At 45.6% G+C, this 19,922-nt stretch overlaps 1 protein-coding gene and 1 pseudogene across 1 annotated transcript; both read left to right on the top strand.

The window, feature by feature from the left end:
- Positions 1–2,181: 2,181 nt before the first annotated feature.
- LOC136482582 (MEIOTIC F-BOX protein MOF-like) lies at positions 2,182–4,846 on the top strand (annotated as a pseudogene).
- A 3,890-nt stretch (positions 4,847–8,736) lies between these two features.
- LOC136482581 (MEIOTIC F-BOX protein MOF-like) lies at positions 8,737–11,201 on the top strand. Its single transcript, XM_066479806.1, has 4 exons — positions 8,737–8,895; positions 9,322–10,419; positions 10,519–10,668; positions 10,762–11,201. The coding sequence occupies exons 2-4, from the start codon at positions 9,334–9,336 to the stop codon at positions 11,086–11,088; spliced, it is 1,563 nt and encodes a 520-aa protein (XP_066335903.1). The 5' UTR covers positions 8,737–8,895; positions 9,322–9,333; the 3' UTR covers positions 11,089–11,201.
- Positions 11,202–19,922: the final 8,721 nt, after the last annotated feature.

The following is a 19,922-nucleotide window of genomic DNA, read 5'->3' as shown; positions in this document are numbered from 1 at the left end:
TTTAAACATTTGGATCGACAAGGAAAAAAACAGCTTACTTGAACAGACAGTTATAGCATTTCGAGAGAAATTTTAATAATTCTAAAAATGATGAATATGACACCAGATCCAAGTAAAATAGGTTATGCTTCATTGAAAAGATTAAAATTTTATGGTATCTAGGTTCTTTGTTTGGGATTGACAGTAAAAAGTGCTTAAATGTCAGACCTAGCAAGACAACAACTCATTTTATCGGTCGCGCAAGTAAGATGGCATGCTTGCTTGGCTGTGCTCTTTACAACATTGTGCAACACTTTGCATGTTCGGTATCCGTAGGTAGGCTTAGCTGGTGCAGAGAGAGCCCCTTAGAGCATCTCTAGCAGTCTCCTAATCCATCTCCCCCAATAAGTTGATAATGGGGATGGCCCAATACTACTTTTTAGAGTATTGGAGGAGGTGTTGCAGCAGATCAAAAAACACAACCCCAATACAGATGGGTCCCACTTGTCAGCCAAAAACATATTTTTTCCCGATCGGTTCTTCTCCCACCGCGACTCTCTTCCTCGTCGCCGCCTCGTTCTCTCTGCACCGAGAGAACCCGCCGCTTCTTTCTCTCCCCCGACGCCCCCCATCCATTCGCTCCCACGCCCCGCCGCAATGGAGGAGGATCCGGCGGCCTTAGGCCTGGCGGCACGTGGCGACCTGCGCTCAGCACTGCCCTTCCTCCCATTGGGCCTGGCAGATCCAACCGGCGTGACCACGGCAACTTCCACCTCCACCGGCACGAGTTCGGAGCACTTCCACCCCCCATCGACTCGAGCAGCACCTCCACCATCCCCGACACGAGCTGGAGCACCCCCACCATCCCCGACGCGAGCTGGAGCACCCCCGTCGTCTACGGCGTGACTGGAGGCCACCGGGAGCAACGATAGCTCACCGGAGGAGGGAAGGAACTTGCAGTTGGAGCTAGCGCAAAAAATCTCAGGTATTGGGGAAGGGAGGTTTCCCTAATCTTTGAGGGGGTTGGAGGATGGATTTGGGGGACTGAGAATTTTTTTTTCATTGGGGTCTAGAATGGGAATCTGCTGGAGCTTTCAAATCCCTCAAAATACATGTTTTTCTCATTAGGGATGGGAATTTGGGGGCTGCTGGAGATGCTCTTAGCCAGGCTTAGTGGAAACGCAGAGGGTGCTCGTTCTCCCGTAGCCAGGCTAGTCGAAGCAGCAGGGGTGAATTACGTCACCTCCCCTTCACTGTTGCGCTGCTCCCCGCCGCCAGCGGCGTAGGCTCACGCCACCCTTCGTCGACATGGGCTCGCGCCTATCCCTGCCATTGCCGGCGTGGCCCTCGCGCGACCTTGCAATGCCAGCAGAGGCGCCGTAGCCCTAGCCATGGTGAGGGGTCGGAGGAGGAGCACTGCATGGCGTGCCCAGCGGCATGCGTCGCGGCGGCGGCGTCTCCGGCAGGCAGCACTATAGCGCGAGGCAACATCACTAGAGTGTGTAGCCCGTGGCTGGCATGTCCGCGTCCACGGCCGCAGCGTCAGTGCACTCGTCAGCGAGGGAACAACAACCTCGACTGAGCCACAAAACGGTGACGGCGACCTCAATCCTGGAGGGAGAGCACTGACCTCGCCATCCATCTGGACTCTGGAGGAGCTCTCACGGTACTAATGCTCACAAACCTGCTCGACGGAATGCCTCAATGAGGTACCTTACCTGAATAAGGATGAGGTGACTGTATTCAAGATAACGAGGCGACCAAACACTGATCTGGGTAAGCCAGGATTAGATAAGACGAGTAAACCAAACAACAGTTTCATACATTGGGAGAGCCAAACTTGTGTTGTCGTAGCTTAATTGGCTAGCCTAGGCTAGGTCTAAAACGCAAACCAAACACACCATATAGAGCGAAGTTAATAACGGTGCACCATCAGCCACAGCAGCTGCAGCCATGCCGAAAACGTGCAGCCGAGCAGGCTCAGTGTATTCATCTGTCATGTAATGTCTCTTTTGACGTGACAAAAATAATAATCCAAAACATATTTTATTCGTCTTGTGTTATTACTACAATATTAGTTTTTTTAGTTTTGAGGTTAAAATGATAAAAAATCGTCACGGCCCTGGCGGAAATGGGCCTCAACAAACGTTGCTGTGGAGAAATGGGCCTCCAGCTCCCAGCGGGGGGCCGCTGTGTGGCCAGTTCGCCAACCCCATTCCTCCTCTTTTCCCCACTTGCCGTCGCCGACTCGCCGTCGACGCCGACGGAGGCGAGGGTTTCGGCAGCTCGTCTCCCGCTCTCTCCGACGCTTCCGGTTGGATTGGAGCCTCTCCAGTCTCCTCCCGCGGCAGGATGGAGGCTATGGCGCGGGCGCTCGGTAAGCCCCTTCACCGGACCACCCATCTCTGCGCCGCCGCTTCCCTACGACCCACCCGCCCGTAATCGATTGCTGTGAAGGAATAGGAATCTTCGTATAGGATTGTTCATCTCTAATACGGTAGTGCATGGGGTGCATGGCCGTATCTCTAATACGGTAGTGCATGGGGGATCGAATTTCGTGCGTTCTTGAGTAAATCGGAAATGGGGATTCCGCTGTACTGTACCCCAACAAACTTTTTTCTTTAAGAAGAAAACTTATTTTTGTGCCTTTTTTCGCAAATTCCTTATTGTTCAGACAATTTCTGTGTGTAATTGAACCGGACTCTGAGGTGTAATCGAACCGGACTCTGAGGTGTTCTAAGTTGTAATCGAACCGGACTCTTTTGGTAATACATGGAAGTATAGAGATTTATATATTTTTTCTAATTTGGTCGTTCGGTCGTCTTATGAGTATAGTATATGTACATGGAGCTTGCAGGACACGTACTCCATGGAGCTTGCAGAGGGCACAAGGAAACGGACCCGTGTAAGCGGTGGCGACGGAAGCTCGGCCGGCAGCCTGGACCGGCTGAGCGATCTACCTGACTGCCTTCTCCACATCATCTTGTCCTCCCTCAAGGCCCGACAGATGGTGCAGACGTGTGTGCTGTCCACACGCTGGAGGCACCTCTGGCGCTCCGTGCCGTGCCTCGATGTCGACATCGTTGAGTTCAGGACCAAGGCGGCAGTGCATGGCTGCATGCCTCCAGCAGTGGCGGCAGCAACAGCAGCTATTACTCTGATGATGATGACAGCACCGACCCCGGCTCTGGCAACAACCAGGACAAGGGCAAAGGGTGGGACGAATTCGAGGATTTCGCCGTCAACCTCATGCTCCGTTGTAACATCGCGCTGCTGGATTCATTCAGGCTGGACATTAATAGGGGCAGGAAACCTCAGTCCTATGGTTGCTCCAGCAGTGCAACACAAGGTTGGGAATACAGCGGCCGACAAGCAGCAGCTTGGCTCCGTCGCCCGATGAAATACTGCACGCCAGGATCAGGTCATGCCATCAGTCAGCATCAGGGATTGAATCTGAACCCCAGTTCTTGGCGCCTCAGAAGGCTGTATCTCTGCCACGTACCTCTGGACGATCGTTTCGCGGAGCATCTTAGCTCAGTGTGCCGCTCTTTGGAGGATTTGGAGCTGGACCATTGCACCTGTGAGATTCATTCTATCGCCTCTGACTCCCTCAAGAACCTGGTTCTGAAACGTTGTACATGGGGTGGATTCCTCTCTGACATTGCATCCCCCACATTGAAGACCTTGGTTATCATTGGAGGCTCCAATGGATATTGCAACCCTTTGGCTATCTCGGCCCCCATGGTTTCCTATCTATGCCTAGATGTGGATGCTGACCGCTTCCGTGGAGGTATTTCCGTAAACAAGATGACATCCCTTGATAGGGCTTCGATTCATTTACGCAGCCACAAATACGGTTTATCCAAAAGCATATGTGGAAGTAAACTTTGCGGGGATCAATCCAAGCTTCTTTGTAGTCTGTCTAATGTGACAAGTTTGGAGTTATCAGGTGTCGGGATGAGGGTACGCTGTTCGCTTTCTCTGCAAGTGTTCCATTTTATTTGTTCGTCACTCTGATAATGTTCTGGTGCTATCTACTTCCAATGTGCTCCAGGTGCTCGGTAAGGAACCCACATTCCTGGAATTCCAGAACTTGAGGTACTTGCTGCTGGGCGACTGTGATCTCAGTGATGACTTCCGCATGTTGCGATTCTTTCATCGGGGTTCGCCTAATCTAGAGAAGGTCACTTTGCGGCACTGCAAGGTAAACTGTAGCTTGGTTTTTACTAGCTTCTCATGTGGGACCAATGCAAACATATATAGTTCATCGATCTCACATCTTTTGTGTTGCCCACACTGAAAGTTCCTAGGTGATTCTGATTCTGAGGACAATGATTCTGATTCTGAGGACAATGAAGGTGGAATGCGCAAACTCGACAATACCTCATCTTCTGATTGCTGTGGCCTCGACTTCCTACGTGATGAGAACGTCCAGCTTGAAATCATACATAAAGATGACGATGCCTGCCGATCCGCTGACAATCTAGAAAATCTCAAAGGTACCACTGATCCTGTTCCTGACCCCGCTGCTGCTGAAGATCCGGTGCCTTATTCAACTGGAGTAGGGCCTCGTCGGGGAACTCGGCACAGGAATGGGAACGGCCCGTGTAAAGTGGCGTGTAATGGACGACTAGTGTGCGCATCTCGGGACCGGAATGGGAACGGCCCGTGTAAAGTGGCGTGTTTATGTTGTGTAGCAAGAGATATGTAGACGAGTGTCTGAGGGAGAGGACAAGAAATGTATGAACTAATCGGACCGAAGTCTAATTGTCTGCCAGTATTTCGTCTGGCTGAACCAATCTCTGTTGTTCTATCTCCTGGTACTCTTAATCTCGCTCTAATTCTGGTACCAAACAGTCAAGTATTACATTACACTCAGCAAAATTATTTAGCATTATTGTTAGTCCAGACTTTGTGGTGTCTAACTCATGATTCGTTGTCCATGTCGATTTTAAATGCTTTTTATAAATAGCGAGAATATACTTTGGACTCATTTCTAAATGATGTAAGCTTTTGCTTTGTTAATCTTGCCATTGAAATTTACTCTGCTTTCTTACTTAAGGATAAGGTTGCTTCTTCAAAATATCTCTTTTAAAGCCCTATGAACTGTGTCCACTTTGCATTTGCATGTTTTCTTTCATTTTTTTTCTTGTTGGAAGTGTTTCTAAATTTTTTATTAAAAAACCCTGAAAGCTTCAAAATGGGCATGGAAATTGCGTGCTCCCTTCTGTTTTTTTTTCCATGGATCGTTTTTGGGACTTAACAAAGGTATACATAATTCCAAAGACTAAGAACTAGCGCTAGTTCATTAATGTTTTTTTTTTCCTTTCATCAACGTATCCAGTATATTGTGTTTGCTTAGGATCCAGCGACGAAGCCAGCGGTGGGGCTAGGGGGGCTTCAGCCCCCCCTACCCATCCTGAGCACGTGGAGTTCCCCTAAGTTTTCCTTTAAAATTTTATGCATATATATATTAGGTAGGAGGGGCTAAGGTTAAGAGAAGATAAAAAAAACCTCTATTCTTTTATTCAGCCCCTCCTAAATTTTTTTCTGGCTTCGTCACTGTTAGGATCTGATTGTATATTAGGCAATATCTCTCCATCCTATATATAAATATAAAGAGTCACGGCCGATAGAGGAGGGTAGCAGAGATCCAACCAAATATCAATCAACTATCTCATTTCTCTCTCCAAACCCTGATTTATTGTTCTTCCTTCATATCCATGACGGTTGAGCATGTCCTAGGGCATGCTAGAATGTGCATGCTCCGATCGGGGGAAAAAATGACGGGGACGTTTCTCACCATATAATCTTGCTATATCGTGGGCACCCATCTCTAACTCAATACTACGTGTCTGTGCATAAACATCCAACCTATATGAGAGTTGTAGTTGGATCAGAGGTAGTGCCCATGATTTTGTGGTGAGGATTATATATTAGAACATTTATTTATATGACTCTTTTTATAAGTGCGGCTGATTTTTTTCTTAATTTTATGTCATTGAGAAATCTTGTGTAATATACTTCCGTGTAGCGTAACTAGGTGCGGCTATAGCAACATGCATTTTAGTAAGCTCACATGTGTATTACCGATTCAAATACACAAGAGCACAATGGCATACTTGACCTCTTTAATCTTATTTCTAAAAAAATAGAAGAAATTATTTTGAAAAATATTTCCCTAAGATTTGAACTCCACCAAAGAAACCGTATTTCCACATAAGCTAAGGGTGTGTTTGGTTTGAGGACAAGGGTGGATGGGATATGGCCATCAAGGATTTTGGGATATGGATATCTATACTGCCTGTTTAGTTGAGTAATTATATCCATTCTTTAAAAATAATAAAAATAAATTATACACTAATAAATATGCACTAACACTAATTTGTCATGATAACCACTAATTAAAAATAAAATTAGTACTACTATTACCCAAATTGGCTCACAAAATGCACTACTGTAGGAATCTTTTCCGAGGAAGGCAAAACCGGTTTTTGGAGGCGGGTAATGGGTCCGCCTCCATCGAAAGGTCTGCGTTAACGCAGACAATGCCCGTCTACGTTAATCAATCAGAAAAAAACAAGAAAAAAGATAAGCCGTTGCTGGATCTGGGCACCTGCCACCCGGATCTGAGCATCCGCCGCTGGATCCAATGCCCATCCACCGCAGATCGAAGCCCCGCCGGTGGGGCGCGCGGATCGATGCCCCACCTCCGATGGGGCGCGTGGGCCCACCACAGCCAGGGTGCGTCCTCCACCGTCGAGCCGCAGGGCACAAGTGGCCTCCACCGTCGAGCCATGGGGCGCAAGCAGCCCCCTACCGCCATCGACGCCACGCCGAAAGAGCAGAGGGAGAGAAGAAGAGAGGCGCCGCCGTCAGGTGAGCTATGAGAGAGAGTGTGTCGGGTGAGCTGTGAGAGACGAGAGAGAGGATGAGAAGCCCCCAAACCCTAACTCAACTATATATATGGAACACGGGTAACGGGCCTTTTGGGCTTCTTTGGGCCTCGTGCCATATTTTTTAGGCAGGTCTCTTAAGAGGCCCGCCTCCGTAAATCAATTTTAGGAGGCGATTATTTGCGACCGTCTACGTTAATATTTGGACAGTCGCGAAAATCATATTAGCACTTATCAAAACTAATTTGATCATCATAATTAATAATATAACATACTAATAATCTTTAATTTTTTTGCTAATGAAAAAGATTAGAAACATGGATAAGCTCATTCGCTAGTTTTTTTTTTTTTTTTTGCCACTGTAAGGAATATTCCTGCAATGGATATCCACGTCCAACCAGTCCACCAAACCAAATGCCATCTATCCATGAATGGTTCTCCCATCCAAAGATATTCATCCAATTAAACACACCCTAAAGTCGGGGTTATTCCAGAAAGAGTCGAGCCCTGCCTTACCATGTATGGAATTGGCAGTATTTATATAGAGTCACATGGAAACGACATTTTTATAAATGCCAACTGAAACGGCTTGAGTAGTACAGTATATGTTTGTTTTTTTCTATAGACGCTTATATATTTTTCAAACATCGAAAAATATAAAAATGGAAAAAGAAAAACTGGTAACGAGAACTCCATCAACAGGGCATTCCAAACATGAATTGATTTGAGGCCAATAGATCCCGGGTGCGCAGCTCGGCTGAGCAGGCTCTCTGTATTCATTTGTCATGTAATGTATTTTTTTAAGGCAGATGTAATGTCTTTTCTGACGTGACAAAAATAATAATCCAGAAAAATATCAGAAATTCTAAAAAGCAAACGCACAAGATATGAGGCTTCAGCCCCCACGCCCCGCCCGACGCCCGCACACCCTACCCGCCCAGCGCCCACACACCCCTCCCTCTCCCCCTCCCCTCCCTCTCTCTCTCTCTCTCTCTCTCTCTAGTGAGCACCTCACCAGCGAGCACCTCACTAGCGAGCACCTCCCCGCGGTCGCGCCCCACCGCCTCCCCATGCACGGCCATGGCAGATGAGGCGGCTGATCCGACGGATGAAATGGCGGATCTGGCAGATGCGGCGACAGATTCGGCAGATCCAGCAGCGGTGGCGGCGGATCTGCGCCAGGTAGGCCTCCTCTCTCACCTCTCTCCTCTTCCTCTCGGATCTGCTTTCTAGGGTTCCGGCAAGCTCTCCCCTTATCTTCCTCAACTCCGTCGGGTATAGAAGGTGCCGACCAGGGGAGGAAGGCTGGCAAGGCGGTGGGGATGCCCTGGCAGGAGGTTTAGGGGGAGCTGGTGGCGACAGCGACGACCGTGCTAGGTTAGGGCAGGGGAACTCTGGCCATGGTGGCGGCGGCGACGGGGGGAGAGGGAGGGGATGAAGGTGGCGCCGCGGGCGAGCTAGGGTTTCGCCGAGTTCGCCTGCGGCGGGGCGGTGGCGGCGGTAGGGGCGAGGGCGCCGGAGTCGGGGAAGAAAAGCTGTTGTGGGTGTGTGTTTTTTTTTGCCACTAAAAACTGCAGTGCGAGAGGTGTGCGCGCCGAACTTCCAAATCCTGCACGCGCAAGCTCTAGCGGTGCCCAAAAAATAATTCGTCTTGTGTTATTATTATTAAAGTATTAGTTTTTTTAGGTTATTAAAATAATAAAAGATCGTCACGGCCCTGTCCAATTCAGGGGCCTCCGAGAAACCCTGCCTGTGCGGAAATGGGCCTCCAGCTCCTAGCGGGGGCCCATGTATCCCAGACGATTCTCGTGCTCGCGTTGCACATGTACCGTACCACGCTGTGTGGCCAGTTCGCCGACCCCATTCCTCCTCTTTTCCCCACTTGCCGTCGCCGACTCGCCGTCGACGCCGACGGAGACGAGGGTTTCGGCAGCTCTCGTCTCCCGCTCTCTCCGGCGCTTCTGGTTGTATTGGGGCCTATCCTCCCGCGGCAGGCTGGAGGCTATGGCGCTGGCGCTCGGTAAGCCCCTTCGCCGTCGCTTTCCGTACGACCCACCCGTAATGGATTGCTGTGAAGGAATAGCAATCTTCGTATACGATTGTTCATCTCTAATACTGTACGGAAGTGCATGGGGGCATGGCCGTATCTCCCGATTTAGCTGCACACCCCGTCCCTTAATCGGATCGAATTTCGTCCGTTCTTGAGTAAATTGCAAATGGGGATTCTGCTGCACTGTACCCCAACCAAACTTTTTTCTTAAAAAAAAATATTTTTGAGTCTTTTTTTCGCAATTTCTTATTGTTCAGACAATTTATGCGTGAGTTATAGCCGGATTCAGAGGTGTCCTTTGGTAATACATGGAACTGGAGATTTATATTTGGGTTGTTTGGTCGTTTAATCGTTTGGTCATCTTATATAAAAATACATATACATGGAGCTTTGCAGGACACGTACTCCATGGAGATTGCAGAGGGCACAAGGAAACGGACCCGTGCAAGCGATGGCGGTGGCGAAAGCTCCACCGGTGGCCCGGACCGGCTGAGCGCTCTACCAGACTGCCTCCTCCACGTCATGATGTCCTCCCTCAAGGCTCGACAGGTGGTGCAGACGTGCGTGCTGTCAACACGCTGGAGGCACCTCTGGCGCTCTGTGCCGTGCCTCGACATCGACATTGTTGAGTTCAGGACCAAGGCGGCAGCGCCTGCCTCCAGCAGTGGCGGCAGCAACAGCAGCTCTGACTCTGATGACTCCGACTCCGACTTGGGCAGCAACCAGGACAAGGGCAAAGTGTGGGACGAATTTGAGGATTTCACCGTCAACCTCATGCTCCGTTGCAACATCGCACTGCTGGATTCATTCAGGCTGGACATTGATAGGGGCTGCAGACCTCAGACCTATGTTTGCTCTGACAGTGCAATACAAGGCTGGGAATACAGTGGCCGACAAGCAGCAGCATGGCTCCGACGTGCGATGAAATACTGCACACCAGGACCAAGTCATGCCATCAGTTGTCAGCGTCAGGGATTGAATCTGAGCCCCAGTTCTTGGCGCCTCAGAAGGCTGCATCTCTGCCACGTGCCTCTGGACGATCGTTTTGCGGAGCATCTTAGCTCAGTGTGCTGCTCTTTGGAGGATTTGGAGCTGGACCATTGCACCTGTGAGATCCGTTCGATCGCCTCTGACTCGCTCCAGAACTTAGTTTTGAAAAGTTGCTCATGGGGTGGATTCCTCTCCGACATTGCATCCCCAACATTGAAGACCTTGATTATCGATGGCGGCTCCAATTGGTATGGCGACCTGCTGGCTATCTCAGCCCCCATGGTTGCCTATCTACGCCTAGATGTGGATGGTGTCTGCTTCCGTGGAGGTATTTCGATAAATGAGATGCCATCCCTTGACAGGGCTTCGATTCATCTACGCCGTCACAAATACAGTTTTTTGTCCAAAAGTATGTGTGGAAGTAAACTTGGCGGAGATCAATCCAAGCTTCTTTGTGGTGTGTCTAATGTGACAAGTTTCGATTTGTTAGGTGTCGGGACAACGGTATGCTCTTTGGCATCTTTGTTTTCTCTGCAAGTGTTCCATTTTATTCGTCACTCTGATAATGTGTTGGTGTTGCTATCTACTTCCAATGTACTCCAGGTGCTCGGTAAGGAACCCACATTCCTGGAATTCCAGAACCTGAGGAACTTGCTGCTGGGCGACTGTGACCTCAGTGACGACTTCCGGATATTGCGATTCTTTCATCGGGGTTCACCTAATCTAGAGAAGGTCACGTTGCGGCACTGCAAGGTACTACACTGTAGCTTGGTTTCTAGCTCCTTATGTAACCAATGCAACATAGTTCATCATCGGTCTCGCATCTTTTGTGTTCGTTGCCCACAGTTCCCTGGTGATTCTGAGGACAAGGAAGGAACGCACAAACTGGACAAGACCTCATCTTCTGGTTGCTGCTATGGCCTGGACTTCCTACATGATGAGAACATCGAGCTTGAAATCATACATAAAGATGATGATGCCTGTCAATCTGCTGACGAGCTTGTGCGCGGCCTACCAAATCTCAAAGGTACAACTGATGCTGTTCCTGACGCTGCTGCCGCTCCTGCTGAACATCCGGTGCCTCATTCAACTGGAGTTGGGCCTCGTCGGGGAACTCGGTGCAGGACGACCAGCGTGCGCATCTCGGGACCAGAATGGGAATGGCCCATGTAAAGTGGCGTGTTTATGTTGTGTAGCAAGGGATATATAGATGAGCGTCTGAGGGAGAGGACAAGAAATTATGAACTAATCAGACCGAATTCTAATTGAATTTGTCAGTGTTCCTCGTCTAGCTGAACCCATCTCTGTTCTTTTTCTACCTCTCAGTACTCTTAATCTCACTCAAATTCTGGTACCAAACACTCAGAGTACATTAGACTCACCAAATTTAATTAGCGTTATTGTTAGTCGAGACTTTTTGGTCTCACTCATCGTTCGTCGTTCTTGTCGATTTGAAATGCATTTAATAAGTGGCGAGCATATACTTTGACTCATTTCTAAATGATATAAGCCTTTGCTTAGTTAATCTTGCCATTGAAATTTACTCTGCTTTCTTGCTTAAGGATAAGATTACTTCTGGAAAATCTCTCTTTTAAAACCCTATGAACTGTGTCCACTTGCATTTTCTTTCATTTTTTATCTTGTTGGAAGAGTTTCTATTTTTTAAAAAAGAAAAACAATGAAAGCTTCAAAATGGGATCCAGCAAGCGTCCGGTCATTTCCAGTAAGGTTTCAGAAACGAATTTCTTCGACCGGACGCGTCCGGTCATGTTTGATCGGATCCTGCAAGCGTCCGGTCACTCAGTGACTTTTCTCTATGCTGCCCGACAACAGGACTAGACGCTGGACCTCAGCGTCCGGTCAGTCCAAGACCCAGCGTCCGGTCGTTTAACCGACGCCAGCGTCTTCGCTATTACAACTGACTGGACGCGCTGGTCCCTCTGAGACCAGCGTCCAGTCACTTGGTGACCAGCGAGACCAACTCCTTTTCACCTCTAACTTCTTCACCCTTGCTTAAATGTACCAACCACTAAGTGTATCACCTTGTGCACATGTGTTAGCATATTTTCACAAACATTTCCAAGGGTATTAGCATTCCACTAGATCCTAAATGCATATGCAATGAGTTAGAGCATCTAGTGGCACTTTGATAACTGTATTTCGATACGAGTTTCACCCCTCTTAATAGTACGGCTATCAAACCTAAATGTGACCACACTCTCTAAGTGTCTTGATCACCAAAACAAAATAACTCCTACAATTTATACCTTTGCCTTGAGCTTTTTGTTTTTCTCTTTCTTCTTTTCAAGTCCAAGCACTTAATTATCACCATGGCATCACCATCATCATGTCATGATCTTCATTTGCTTCACCACTTGGAATGTGCTACCCATCTCATGATCACTTGATAAACTAGGTTAGCACTTAGGGTTTCATCAATTCACCAAAACCAAACTAGAGCTTTCAATCTCCCCTTTTTTGGTAATTGATGACAACCCTTATACAAAGATATGAATTAAAATTCAATTGAATTCGTGTTGCTTGCCCAAGCATGTTTACCATGTGTAAAAGGATATGGACAAGTTTCATGAACTCCATATGGTAGCAATTGCTCCCCCTACATATGCGCTAAGAGTTTGAATTGTAGCTTGCACATATGAGTAGATAGGAAATGTAGGAGACAATGTCTACCAAATGATGCTAAGGTATAAAAGATGGATCTTTGAAGTGTGATACCAATCGGAGTGCACCATTATACCATCCTTAGCACCATTGTTAGCTCTATACCACTTGGAAACACTTGGAAATGAAAGTTATCTAGTGATTTCATTTCATCATTCAATCTTACAACTAGCATACATCACACAAGCATGGATATTTTAAATTTAGAACTTATGTCATGCAAGCAAACATATGAAATGCACATTCAAATGCACCATATAAGTTCATGAGCTTGCTCCCCCTACTTGTGTGCTCAAAATTTTAATTGATCCATTTTCTTTGTCATATTTCTCCCCTTATGTCAAGTTCTCCCCCTATCACTTGTATCTTTATTTCTCTCTCCCCTTTGTGTTATATTTTCACTATCTTTGTGCACTATTTCTCCCCCTTTATCATCAATGACCACAAAGGTTTAAAATATAGGTAGGTAGAGATTATTAATGTCAATCAATGGGGTGAGGATCATTTTTCCAAATTTGGTCCAATCTAGATCATTTACCAAAGATATTTAGCTCGGTTTGATCCAAGGACAAGCTTCTTCATACCTCCAAATAAGGGTTATCTTGTACCATGTTGAGTTAAATACTTAGAGTTCATTTTCTAGATTAAACACTAGGTTTACAAGCCCATAAACATGTCATATGCTACCACTAGATCAAGTCAAGTATAGAAGCAATAGTGATACCATATAAACATCAAATTCATTTGATTTTCATGAATGAGCCTAATAAAATGGAGAGATGACTAGATGCACTAAACATGTCCTTAGCAAGGATGTATGTCATGCCAATCAACTTTTACCTTGAATTACTCGAAGAAGAGGCATGTCATATGAGTGTGGGGGTGCATCAACACATATTTGAGAAATCCAATATGTTCAACTCATTCCTTAGCTTGTAAAACCTTTTCTCATCCAATGGCTTGGTGAATATATCGGCAAATTGATCTTCGGTGCCTACACTCTCAATGCAAATGTCCCCTTTTTGTTGATGATCTCTTATGAAATAGTGGCGGACATCAATATGCTTTGTTCTTGCATGTTGAACCGGATTATTGGTCAACTTGATTGCACTCTCATTGTCACATAGCAATGCACTTTCTTGAACTTGATTCCAAAGTCACTCAAAGTGGCCTTCATCCAAAGTACTTGTGCACAACAACTACCGGTGGATATGTATTCAGCTTCGGCGGTTGATAATGCAACACTATTTTGCTTCTTTGATGACCATGAAACAAGTGATCTTCCCAACAATTGACATGTGCCCGAGGTGCTCTTCCTTTCAACCTTGCATCCCGCATAATCTGAGTCGGAGTAACCAACTAGCTCAAACTTTGCTCCCTTGGGATACCACAAACCAACATTTGGTGTATGCTTCAAGTACCTCAATATTCTCTTTGTGGCCTTCAAATGACTTTCTCTTGGTGAGGCTTGAAATCTTGCACGCATGCATATACTAAACATGACATCCGGCCTTGATGTGGTTACATAGAGTAGGCTTCCAATCATAGACCGATACAATTTTTAATCCACCATATTGACACTTGCATCACTATCCAAGTTACCATTTGTTCGCATTGGTGTGCTAATGACTTTGCTATCACTCATGCCAAACTTCTTGATCATGTCCTTGATATACTTCCCTTGACTTACAAATGTACCATTCTTCAATTGCTTGATTTGAAGACCAAGGAAGTAACTCAACTCTCCAATCATGGACATCTCAAACTCATTAGCCATCATTTTTTCAAATTCATCACAAAAATCTTGATTAGTTGATCCAAATATGATGTCATCAACATAGATTTGCAACATAAATAAGTCTTTCCAATCTTCTTGATGAAAAGAGTGGTGTCAACCTTTCCCATTGTAAACCCTTTAGAAAGTAGGAAATCCCTCAATCTCTCATACCATGCTCCAGGTGCTTGCTTCAAACCATACAAAGCTTTCTTCAACTTGTACACATGGTCGGGCTTCTTATCATCTTCAAAACCGGGAGGTTGCTCAACATATACTTCTTCATTAATGTAACCATTGAGAATGCACTTTTAACATCCATTTGATAGAGCTTGATATTGTGAGCACAAGCATAGGCTAGCAAGATTCTAATTGCTTCCAATCTAGCAACCGGGGCATATGTTTCTCCAAAGTCAAGACCTTCAACTTGTGTATAGCCTTGTGCTACCAATCTTGCTTTGTTTCTTACTACTATCCCATCTTGATCTTGCTTGTTTCTAAAGACCCATTTGGTTCCAATCACATTGTGTCCCTTTGGTCTTTCTACTAATTCCCACACTTGATTTCTTGTGAAATTATTCAATTCTTCATGCATAGCATTCACCCAATCAACATCGTTCAATGCTTCATCTATCTTCTTTGGTTCAATGGATGATACAAATGAGAAGTGTTCATAAAATGATACCAATCTTGATCTTGTTTGTACACCTCTTTAAATATCACCAATGATAGTGTCCAAAGGATGATCTCTTGCAACATTGGTTGGTTGGAGGATTGGAACTTGATTGCTTGCACTTGCTTGATCATTGGGTTGAGATGATGTACTAGCCACTTGATCTTGTTCATTTTTATGAGTGCCACTTGTACTAACTTGATTTGTATCATCTTGCACATTTGAGTTAGAGAGCACTTGCACTTGATCATCTTCATCATCATTCACTTGCCTAGGCCTCAATTCACCAATATCCATGTTCTTCATGGCATTTGAAAGTTGAATGCCTCTAACATCTTCTAAGTTTTCATTCTCTACTTGTGAACCCTTGGTTTCATCAAATTCAACATCATGAACTTCCTCAAGAGTACCACTATCCAAATTCCAAACTCTATATGCTTTGCTTGTAGTGGAATATCCAAGTAGGAATCCTTCATCACATTTTTTGTCAAACTTGCCCAATCTAGTGCCTTTATTCAAGATATAGCATTTGCAACCAAAGACCCAAAAATATGCAATGTTGGGCTTTCTACCATTCAAGAGCTCATATGGTGTCTTCTCTTTCAATCGGTGACAATAGAGGCGGTTGCTACAATAGCAAGCCGTGTTGATAGCTTCGGCCCAAAAAGATTGACTCACATTGTACTCACTAAGCATAGACCTTGCCATATCAATGAGTGTTCTATTCTTCCTCTCAACAAGGCCATTTGATTGAGGTGTGTACTTGGCCAAGAATTGATGTCTAATTCCAAATTCATCACACAACTCATCAATTCTAGTGTTCTTGAACTCACTACCATTGTCACTTCTAACTCTCTTGATGGTTGTTTCAAACTCATTGTGAATGCCCATGACAAATGATTTGAATGTTGCAAATACGTCACTTTTGTCCACTAGAAAGAATACACATGTGTATCTAGTGTAGTCATCCACTATCACAAAGCCATATTTGTTACCACCGATGCTAGTGTATTGTGTTGGCCCAAACAAATCCATGTGCAATAACTCAAATGCTTTGCTAGTGCTCATCATGCTTTTCTTAGGATGGGTGTTTCCAACTGGTTTGTCGGCTTGACAAGAGCTACAAAGCTTATCCTTCTCAAACACAACATCTTTCAAGCCTCTAACCAAGTCATGCTTAACCAATCTATTCAATTGTTTCATTCCAATATGACCAAGACTTCTATGCCATAGCCAACCCATGCTAGACTTAGTGAATAAGCATGTAGATAATCTAGCTTCACTAGCATTGAAATCAACCAAGTATAGATTCTCATATCTAAAGCCTTTGAAGATCAAGTTAGAGCCATCTACACTTATGATCTCTACATCATCTACCCCAAATATGCATTTGAATCCAAGATTACACAATTGAGCCACGGATAGCAAATTGAAATTCAAGCTCTCTACTAGCAACACATTGGATATGCTCATGTCATTGGATATTGCAATCTTACCAAGCCCTTTGACCTTGCCTTTGTCATTGTCACCAAATGTGATACTATCATAACCATCATTGTCATTGGTGTTGATTGAGTTAAACATTCTTACATCACCGGTCATGTGTTGAGTGCACCCACTATCAAGAACTCAATGCCTTCCTCTGGCTTTGTAATTAACCTACAAAAGAAGATCAATTATTTTTAGGTACTCAAACTTGCTTGGGTCCTTGAAGGTTAGTCACTAAGCTCTTTGGTACCCAAATGGCTTTCTTCTTTCAGCCCATCCATGGTTTACCAATAAACTTAGCCTTTACACCATTTGTACCCTTAGTAAGCATATAGCATGAATCAAGCTTTATAAAGGATACATTAGCATTTTTGCTCTTGTTGTTGCATTCATGCTCTTTATGACCAACTTGCTTGCAACTAGTGCAAAACCGACCATTGTTCTTCACAAAACTAGTCTTGTGAGGAGCAAAGGCCACCTTGCCTTTTTTGGGGGTATAGCCCAATCCCTCTTTGTAGAGAGAAGCTCTTTGGCTACCCAAGCACATAAGCAAGTGGTCCTCACCACCATAAGCCTTAGCCAAGGTGTGAGTGAGCTTATTGACCTCCTTCTTGAGGTTCTCATTCTCAACCACTAGTGAGGCATCACAAGTGAGACCATCACTACTAGATGAGGTGGAAGTAAGAAGCCAGAAGAGAAGGGTGCAACGCCTAAGGAATAAAGAGATGGAACAGGCTCAGACATCCGGTAAGACTCAAGTGTGGCGTACCAAGCAAATAGCCGATAGAAAGCAACCATCGGCTAATATCCAAATGGCTTTTCTGTTGCCATCAGAATTTAGAGCTCCGACAGATCAAGAAGTTTATTCGGATTTCGATGAATCAGAGAATGAGGAGATGGTTGCCAAGTTGACAGTTGTACAACAAGCAATATTTGACAAACCAGTCAAACATCAGCACTTAAAGGTGTTATATATGAAAGGTCTTGTCGATGGGAAGCTGATGAACAAGATGTTGGTGGACGGAGGTGCATCTGTCAATCTTATGCCTTACACTACTTTTCGTAAACTTGGCAAAGGACCAGAAGATCTGATGGAGACTGACATGATGCTTAAGGACTTCGGGGGTAATACGTCTAAGACCCGGGGGGCAATAAACGTCGAGCTGACAATCAGAAGCAAGACTCTGCTCACTACATTCTTCGTCGTTGATGGAAAAGGGTCGTACAGTTTGCTCCTCGGTCGCGATTGGATTCATGCGAATTGTTGTATACCATCAACCATGCATCAATGTTTGATTCAATGGCATGGAGATGATGTTGAACTGGTTCGTGCTAATGAGTCCGTGAGCATCGCAACAGCCGATCCAGTCTTTTGGGAACTAGGAGACTTCGAATGTTTTTCTAGCAAGTCATGGAAAGAAGACTTCATTAAAATCAGCAATGAAAGTCAACAGCCGATGCAAGCGATCGGCTTTGAAAGCTTGTTTTAGTAAAAAAAATCACGGCTTTACATCGACCATTGGATTAAAGGAAAAATAAGCGTTGAGATGAACATAGGCCGACGTATGTGAATGCTGAGTCGAAGTGTAAGAGCGATTCAGAGTTAATGGATTTCTTAAAGAAGTTCTGTTTCGCTCAATAGGACGCTTGACCTGAGTTGATTAATCGTTTGACCTTTGATATGAAAAGTTCTATGGTATGTTATTCTGACACTCGGTCAACATTTGATAGCCGATTCATTCTCGGCTCTAATAGCCAGTACCAGGAAGGTATCGCCTCTAGTTCAAAAATGAAAATCTTCAAAGACAATAAAAGCCGATACGATATGTATCGCCTATAGAGCAAAAACAAAAGATAAAAACAGTCATACGCAAGAGCATTGTACTGAGGTACATTCACGGAAAGAACAGGAGTCTTTGTTCATCGGATGACCATAGATACAATCTAACCAAAGATCTTGTTCACCACATCCTAGGCGGATGTGATGTCTACTATGGCCTCCGCTGCCATGACAAATTCTTTGAGCAGGTCGTCATGCTCCTCAGGGCCGTCGCCCATTGGGAAACCAGTCTCCATGGCGTGGAGCTCGTACCCAGTCTGGACTTGTGCCACGGTCAGCGCCACTACCACACCATGACGAACGCCATGGAGGGTGATCTCCTAAATGCGGACCGAGACATCTTGGAGACGAGCACCAATAAGGGAACCCTAGGCATTGACGGCGTTTACGGCCACATTCACCGCTAGTTGGAGAGATTCCAACTATGTTGTTAGGACTGACAATCACAAAACAAGAAGACGGTCAAGATGAAGATAATGGAAGTTAGAGTAAGGAGCCTTCATGGAGTTCATCTTACCCGCCACCATGGCGTCGGATTCGGTCAGCCGCGCTCGGACAGTGCTGGCCTCCTCTTTAGCCGCGTGAAGGGCGGCCTGAGAGACCCCGAGGCAAATCTCCAATTGGTCATTCTCCCAAGACACCTAGGAATAGCGATTCTGAGCCATCCTCCACTCATGAAGGTAGCACCGGGCGTCGTCGCCATTGTAGGAGTAAGAAGAATCCGACGATGAGGCTGGCATAGAAGATGCGGTGTCAGAAGGCCCGCCAGCCCTGGGAAGAGGATGGAGACTATCATTCACAACAAACCTGTAGATGAGTCAGAACTATTCATCGTCATAAACAAGAAATGTCAATCTCACCTCATGCGTCGGAGACGCTGGTTCATCGACATATTCTCTTCCGGGATTTTCTCCGTCGCGCGCTTGCCTCGGTTGTCTTTGTCGGCCATGAAGGTTGATTGGATCTACAAAAGGGAGAAGGAAAACCGCTATAGGACCTCAGCAGGCAGAGAAGAATAAAGGAACAGTTGCGAGTGGAGATGTGTTCGAGGCCAAAGTCATCGGCTGGTATTTGAAGACCTAAAGCGAAGAGGCGGACGCCTCGAGACGTGTAAAAGGCAACCACAATTAATGGAAGGCAAAGAGCCACTTCACTAATGCCGATGGGAATATGGCGTTGAGCAACTAAAGGCAGGAAATCAAAGGGTTCTCTTAATAAAAGCCATGTTTTCAGACTTGGTTGGATTAGAAGTCTAGGATCGGCTGTATCAAATCGGCTCTTTAGCCGAAAAAGGAAGAGTAATTAAATAACGGAGAGTATGATCGATTGTACACAAGATACGCGTTGACATGCAGATCTCAAGTCTAGAACATCATGGGTCACTCTCAATATTTCTAGCTGAATAGCACCAGCCCCCGTGATCTGTTTGACTTCTTCGGCTGATCTAGGGATGCTCTCGAAGACGTACTTATGACGGCCAAAAGCAAGATAGCCGGTATGGTCACCTAATTAGGAGAAACTTTATCGGATCAAGTGTTGTGCGCTTGATA

This window comes from Miscanthus floridulus, chromosome 9, assembly GCF_019320115.1.
Source record: "Miscanthus floridulus cultivar M001 chromosome 9, ASM1932011v1, whole genome shotgun sequence".
In the NCBI taxonomy this organism is placed as follows: Eukaryota; Viridiplantae; Streptophyta; class Magnoliopsida; order Poales; family Poaceae; genus Miscanthus; species Miscanthus floridulus.
The sequence above is the reverse complement of the archived record's forward strand: the minus strand, read 5'-3'. Positions and strand labels throughout refer to the sequence as shown.